The sequence below is a fragment of the Micromesistius poutassou genome (assembly GCF_964030765.1).
Source record: "Micromesistius poutassou genome assembly, contig: SCAFFOLD_1769, whole genome shotgun sequence".
Lineage (NCBI taxonomy): Eukaryota > Metazoa > Chordata > Actinopteri > Gadiformes > Gadidae > Micromesistius > Micromesistius poutassou.
The window spans coordinates 1,874-9,475 of record NW_028179862.1 but is presented as its reverse complement, the minus strand read 5'-3'; the positions used below and the strand labels follow the sequence as shown (position 1 = coordinate 9,475).

The 7,602-nt window shown below is 51.6% G+C and overlaps 1 protein-coding gene across 1 annotated transcript; it reads left to right on the top strand.

Annotated features, from left to right (window-relative positions):
* Positions 1 to 314: 314 nt before the first annotated feature.
* cep131 (centrosomal protein 131) lies at positions 315 to 6,542 on the top strand (the record flags this gene model as incomplete). Its single annotated transcript, XM_084489479.1, has 5 exons — positions 315 to 338; positions 2,049 to 2,165; positions 4,487 to 4,516; positions 5,778 to 5,880; positions 6,341 to 6,542. Coding segments are annotated over 5 exons (476 nt in total), but the record flags the coding sequence as incomplete, so codon positions are not given.
* Positions 6,543 to 7,602: the final 1,060 nt, after the last annotated feature.

The window sequence follows — 7,602 nt, the reverse complement described above, 5'->3', positions numbered from 1 at the left end:
TATGAGCTGTCGGCTATCATCCGCAAGCTTAGGGACCGTCTGCAAAGTGCAAAACAGAAAACGGTGTTGTTGTTTTTTCAGTGCTAAATAAATCTTTTTATACTTTTAATAATTGGAATTGATTTATTCTTTGAATTGCAATGCCTTGATTTTAGTGAGGTTAGTACACAGTCATAGCTATAAATGCAATGGTAGGCCTACTAATAATTTATTTCGGTTTTTTGGTTTTCGGCCTTGGTTTCCTCATTTTCGGTTTTCGGTTTCGGCCAAGAATTTTCATTTCGGTGCATCCCTAATATAAATATATAATCCAGAGGCACCTGGCCTTCATCGACCAGGTGACACGCGTCTCAAATAAAAACATAACAATCGACAAAACTGGACCTACTAATATAATATAACCAGACCTAATAATATAATATAACCAGACCTGATAATATAATATAACCAGACCTGATAATATAATATAACCAGACCTGATAATATAATATAACCAGACCTGATAATATAATATAACCAGACCTAATAATATAATATAACCAGACCTAATAATATAATATAACCAGACCTGATAATATAATATAACCAGACCTAATAATATAATATAACCAGACCTGATAATATAATATAACCAGACCTAATAATATAATATAACCAGACCTGATAATATAATATAACCAGACCTGATAATATAATATAACCAGACCTAATAATATAATATAACCAGACCTAATAATATAATATAACCAGACCTGATAATATAATATAACCAGACCTGATAATATAATATAACCAGACCTGATAATATAATATAACCAGACCTGATAATATAATATAACCAGACCTAATAATATAATATAACCAGACCTGATAATATAATATAACCAGACCTAATAATATAATATAACCAGACCTGATAATATAATATAACCAGACCTGATAATATAATATAACCAGACCAGCCGGGTTCCCCTCTTCTGTGTTGTTGTGTGTCTGACAGTGTGTGTTGTGTGTCTGACGGTGTGTGTTGTGTGTTGTGTGTCTGACAGTGTGTGTTGTGTGTTGTATGTCTGACGGTGTGTGTTGTGTGTCTGACGGTGTGTGTTGTGTGTCTGACGGTGTGTGTTGTGTGTTGTGTGTCTGACGGTGTGTGTTGTGTGTTGTGTGTCTGACGGTGTGTGTTGTGTGTTGTGTGTCTGACGGTGTGTGTTGTGTGTTGTGTGTTGTGTGTCTGACGGTGTGTGTTGTGTGTCTGACGGTGTGTGTTGTGTGTGTTGTGTGTTGTGTGTCTGACGGTGTGTGTTGTGTGTTGTGTGTCTGACGGTGTGTGTTGTGTGTTGTGTGTTGTGTGTCTGACGGTGTGTGTTGTGTGTTGTGTGTCTGACGGTGTGTGTTGTGTGTTGTGTGTCTGACAGTGTGTGTTGTGTGTTGTGTGTCTGACGGTGTGTGTTGTGTGTTGTGTGTCTGACGGTGTGTGTTGTGTGTTGTGTGTCTGACGGTGTGTGTTGTGTGTTGTGTGTCTGACGTTGTGTGGTGTGTGTTGTGTGTTGTGTGTTGTGTGTCTGACGGTGTGTGTTGTGTGTCTGACGGTGTGTGTTGTGTGTTGTGTGTCTGACGGTGTGCGTTGTGTGTTGTGTGTTGTGTGTCTGACGGTGTGTGTTGTGTGTCTGACGGTGTGTGTTGTGTGTTGTGTGTTGTGTGTCTGACGGTGTGTGTTGTGTGTTGTGTGTTGTGTGTCTGACGGTGTGTGTTGTGTGTTGTGTGTTGTGTGTTGTGTGTCTGACGTTGTGTGGTGTGTGTTGTGTGTTGTGTGTTGTGTGTTGTGTGTCTGACGGTGTGTGTTGTGTGTTGTGTGTCTGACGTTGTGTGTTGTGTGTCTGACGTTGTGTGGTGTGTGTTGTGTGTTGTGTGTCTGACGGTGTGTGTTGTGTGTTGTGTGTCTGACGTTGTGTGGTGTGTGTTGTGTGTTGTGTGTTGTGTGTCTGACGTTGTGTGGTGTGTGTTGTGTGTTGTGTGTTGTGTGTCTGACGGTGCGTTTCCCCCGGCAGCTGATCGACGATAAGAAGGCGCTGAGCGAGCGCTGCGAGGGCGTGGTGTGCGAGCTGCAGCAGGTGGACCAGAAGTACACCAAGAAGATCCACCAGATGCAGGAGCAGCACGACCTGGTGAGACCCCGGCCGCTCTGCACCGGTTATAACGCACCGGGGGGGGGGTGGGGCCCGCCACTCAAGGCATTGAAGCCCGCCCCCCTAGGCCCGCCCCCCTAGGCCCGCCCCCCTAGACACGCCCCCCCTAGACCCGCCCCCGCTAGACCTGCCCCCCTAGACCCACCCCCCTATACCCCCCCCCCCAGACCCGCCCCCCTAGCCCCGCCCCCCTAGACCCGCCCCCTAGACCCTCCTTCTAGACCCGCCCCCTAGCCCCGCCCCCCTAGCCCCGCCCCAGCAGGCCCGTCGGTAATGAGGTGGATAATGCACAGCAGGCCCGTCGGTAATGAGGTGGATAAGGCACAACAGGCCCGTCGGTAATGAGGTGGATAAGGCACAACAGACCCGTCGGTAATGAGGTGGATAATGCACAGCAGGCCCGTCGGTAATGAGGTGGATAATGCACAGCAGGCCCGTCGGTAATGAGGTGGATAATGCACAGCAGACCCGTCGGTAATGAGGTGGATAATGCACAGCAGGCCCGTCGGTAATGAGGTGGATAATGCACAGCAGGCCCGTCGGTTATGAGGTGGATAATGCACAGTAGGCCCGTCGGTAATGAGGTGAGATAATGCACAGCAGGCCCGTCGGTAATGAGGTGGATAATGCACAGCAAGCCAGTCGGTAATGAGGTGGATAATGCACAGCAGGCCCGTCGGTTATGAGGTGGATAATGCACAGCAGGCCCGTCGGTTATGAGGTGGATAAGGCACAGCAGGCCCGTTCTGTTATGAGGTGGATAATGCACAGCAGGCCCGTCGGTTATGAGGTGGATAATGCACAGCAGGCCCGTCGGTAATGAGGTGGATAATGCACAGCAGGCCCGTCGGTAATGAGGTGGATAATGCACAGCAGGCCCGTCGGCACTGCTGTCAACGAGTTGGTTTGACGAGGGGCCGGCGGTCCGCTCCACCGGGCTGGAGGCTGGAGGCTGGAGGCTGCAGGCTGCAGGCTGCAGGCTGGAGGCTGGAGGCTGGAGGCTGCAGGCTGGAGGCTGGAGGCTGCAGGCTGCAGGCTGCAGGCTGGAGGCTGGAGGCTGGAGGCTGGAGGCTGCAGGCTGGAGGCTGCAGGCTGGAGGCTGGAGGCTGCAGGCTGGAGGCTGGAGGCTGCAGGCTGGAGGCTGGAGGCTGGAGGCTGCAGGCTGGAGGCTGGAGGCTGACGAGGCGCCGCTACACGGCCCTCCACTAGAGGCCCGCCTCCAGCAGGGAGAGACTGAAGCCGTTTCTCAATTCGCGTTCTCGTGCGTTCTCGTGTACTTGCGTTCTCGGTAAACGTCATCAGTGGTAGCCCCAAGCACTGTTCCAATTCAAAGTACGCGAGTACTGTCGTAAAACCCGGAAGTGTTCTCGATGCATTCTCGATGAGGCCGTTCTACCGAGGATGCATCGGAGGTGACTCGTGTGGACTTGGGACCGTTAAATATCCCAGAATGCATCATCGAGTCCACTGCTGTTCCAGTTGCAGAGTGCGTACTCGCGTTCTCGGAAGTCTGTACTTGAAAGTCCGGACTTGCCAAGTACGTACTTCCAAGTCCGCGAGAACGTAGTCCGCGTACTTGGTATTGAGAAACGGCTTGAGCCCAGCCACTCCAATGTCAGACCGGTTCAGACCGGGTCAGACCGGTTTAGTGTTTGGTAAAGGGCCATTAGAGTGTGTTTGGTAAAGGGCCATCAGAGTGTGTTTGGTAAAGGGCCATCAGAGTGTGTTTGGTAAAGGGCCATTAGAGTGTGTTTGGTAAAGGGCCATCAGAGTGTGTTTGGTAAAGGGCCATCAGAGTGTGTTTGGTAAAGGGCCATCAGAGTGTGTTTGGTAAAGGGCCATCAGAGTGTGTTTGGTAAAGGGCCATCAGAGTGTGTTTGGTAAAGGGCCATCAGAGTGTGTTTGGTAAAGGGCCATCAGAGTGTGTTTGGTAAAGGGCCATCAGAGTGTGTTTGGTAAAGGGCCATCAGAGTGTGTTCCACCGTTACGACACATGACTCTGTGTTGTGCGCTCGTGTGCCTGCAGCTTACGTGAGTGTATTTGTGTAGTTGTGTATTTGTGTAGTTGTGTATTTGTTCTCCCAAAGCGCTGCTGGTCTAACTGTCTTTTCCATGCCTTTTTCTTTTTCTTTTTGCTCTCCCCTTTCTCTTTCTCTCTTGTTCTGTCCTTGCTTTATCCTTCTGTCTGTCTGTGTGTGTGTCTGTGTGTGTGTGTGTGTCTGTGTGTGTGTGTGTCTGTCTGTCTGTGTGTCTGTCTGTCTGTCTGTCTGTGTGGGTGTGTGGATTTCTTCTGGCTTTAGGTGTGGCAAATTCTGGGTCCCTTGTGTGAGGTAATATTTCTCTTTCCCCGAAATCAACATGTGCATATCCCACAAGACTCCACCCTCATCAGCACCACCACCCTGTAACCCACGTCGCCACACCGCCTCTCTCCGCACCCCCCACCCCCCGCCCATGCCCTCTCTCTCTTCCATGACTGCCCCGCCCTCTAACTACACTGAACTGCACACTTCTCTGCATTACATCTACATCTCTGCACTTTCTGTGCGGTGACACAACAAAAAGTTAAATCTATTCAAGTTAAATCTATTTGATGAGCTTTTGGGAAGCAATGGCCGTGTATGTACGGGGCGTGTCTGCCCTTCCCTGTGTGTACACACCGGCCAAATGCACGGCCTGGACGATGAGTTTAACAGTGTGCATGTTTAATGTGTGGGTGTGACCCCACTGATGGGGTTATCAGTTGGCAGCACTATTAAATAATCAATAGTGGAGGGCCGTGGCCGCTGCCACTCCGCCTGCTGCTGTGAGTCGGGTGTGTGTTTGTGTGTGTGTCCTTTCCTGTGTTGTTGATGTTTCCTTGACAGGTTGACAGGTTTGTTTGAGTTGACTGGATGACGAGTTGTGTATGTAGTAGTGCATGTTCAATGGGCGGGTGTGATCCCTCTGTTTATTATAATTATTTATCAATTATAAGGACTTGTCTTGTGCGTCGACACCCTGTTTGAATGGGCCTTATGTGTGTATCTGGGCAAACGACAGACGTCCTTCCGTCCTGGCCGTCCTCTCCTCCTCCTCCTCCTCCTGCTCCCTCTCTGTCCCGCTCTGGGCTCTGTGCTCTGTGACGCTAACGCCTTGTCTCAGCGTGACGTCTGTGACGTGACGAGCCGGCGTGAAAACCGGAACGACCTTCGACCCTCGCTGCGAGGCTCACGCGGAAATCGCGTCTCGCGTCGGCGCACAGCCGACGTGAACGGCACATCCACGGCAACCGTACACAGCTGAACGTCGACTATATAAACGTCACGGCGGTGTAAGCATGGAGCGCGGGTAGCTCACTAACGGCCGCTGTGAGCTTCGCGTGACGTCGCTGTGAGAGTCGGAAGCCCCTCCTCAACTTGGTGACCGTTAGAAGAGGAACCCTAGACTCTGTCGGCCTCCACATCACACCTCCCTCCCCCTCTGTAGTAGTGGTAGAATGACCCGGTAAATGTTGATGTATCACCGTGGTCGTGGTCACAGCGGACTCCCTCCTTACCACCCCCCCCCCCCCCCCCTCCCCGCCTGCCCCCCCCCCCCTCCCTCCTCCAGGAGATCAAGAAGCTGAAGGAGTTGATGAGCGCCACGGAGAAGGTGCGTCGGCAGAAGTGGATCGAAGAGAAGACCAAGAAGATCAAAGAGATCACCGTGAAAGGTCCGTGGACGGCTCGGTGTCCGTTATTCTATTCACCCTCAGGGCCTTCAGCCTTTAGCCTTTATCCAGAGTCAAGAGAAACAACCATACATCTCTGTGGGTACAGTGGTCATAAAACCAAGTGCCAAGCACTAACCATCACTAGGTTAACTTAACCTGTGTGTGTGTGTGTGTGTGTGTGTGTGTGTGTGTGTGTGTGTGTGTGTGTGTGTGTCCCTGTGTGTGTGTGTGTGTGTCCCTGTGTGTGTGTGTGTGTGTCCCTGTGTCCCTGTGTGTGTGTGTGTGTGTGTGTGTGTGTGTGTGTGTCCCTGTGTGTGTGTGTGTGTGTCCCTGTGCGTGCGTGTGTGTGTGTGTGTCCCTGTGTGTGTGTGTGTGTGTGTCCCTGTGTGTGTGTGTGTGTCCCTGTGTGTGTGTGTGTGTCCCTGTGTGTGTGTGTGTGTGTGTGTGTGTCCCTCCCCAGGCCTAGAGCCAGAGATCCAGAAGCTGATCTGGAAGCACAAGCAGGACCTGAAGCAGCTGCGCGTGGCCCACGACGGGGAGCTGCGGACGGCGGACGAGCGCGCCGCCCAGCGCTACGTCAGGCACAGCGAGGAGCTGAGGGAGCAGCTGGAGCGGGAGAAGGAGGAGCAGTGTCAGCGCGAGAAGGACACGGCCAAGCAAAGGTACGGGGGGGGGGGGGGGGGCGCACCCACGGGCGGGCGCCGCGCCCACGCCCAGACACCCGCTCACACTAGCGGTGGCTCGTTTGCCAACGAATCGGCTCGAACGAACGACTCTTCAAAAACCAACGAACCGACCTGATTCGGCGCTCTCGTTCATCGTCGTTCGTTCTCCGAGACTCGACTCCCAGCTCCGCCCACTAGTCGCCGAGTCGTGAGTCGCCGTTCGTTCGCTGACTGTGTTTAGCGGTGAAGACTCTGAAGGACTGAGACGTCAACGAGAGTCAGACGGGCAACAACATCCCGATTCTGAACACGAAGCGCTCCTCAGCTAAAAGGAACTTAGTTCATGTTGTGTTGATTGATGACCGTTTGCACCGTCGCACAATCGTGATTCGTTTGAGAACGAGAACGAGGGAGGAGCTGAGTCTGACCGACTCAGTGACTGAGAACCGTGATTCACCGCTACCGGAAACACGAACGAACGAACGAACGAACGAACGAACGAACGAACGAACGAACGAACGAACGAACGAACGAACGAACGAACGAACGAACGAACGAACGAACGAACGAACGAACGAACGAACGAACGAACGAACGAACGAACGAACGAACGAACGAACGAACGAACGAACGAACGAACGAACGAACGAACGAACGAACGAACGAACGAACGAACGAACGAACGAACGAACGAACGAACGAACGAACGAACGAACGAACGAACGAACGAACGAACGAACGAACGAACGAACGAACGAACGAACGAACGAACGAACGAACGAACGAACGAACGAACGAACGAACGAACGAACGAACGAACGAACGAACGAACGAACGAACGAACGAACGAACGAACGAACGAACGAACGAACGAACGAACGAACGAACGAACGAACGAACGAACGAACGAACGAACGAACGAACGAACGAACGAACGAACGAACGAACGAACGAACGAACGAACGAACGAACGAACGAACGAACGAACACAATGCTAAGAACTATTTTTAAGTGCAAGCATGCACAACATACAATAAGTGCGTACATTACGTGCCCA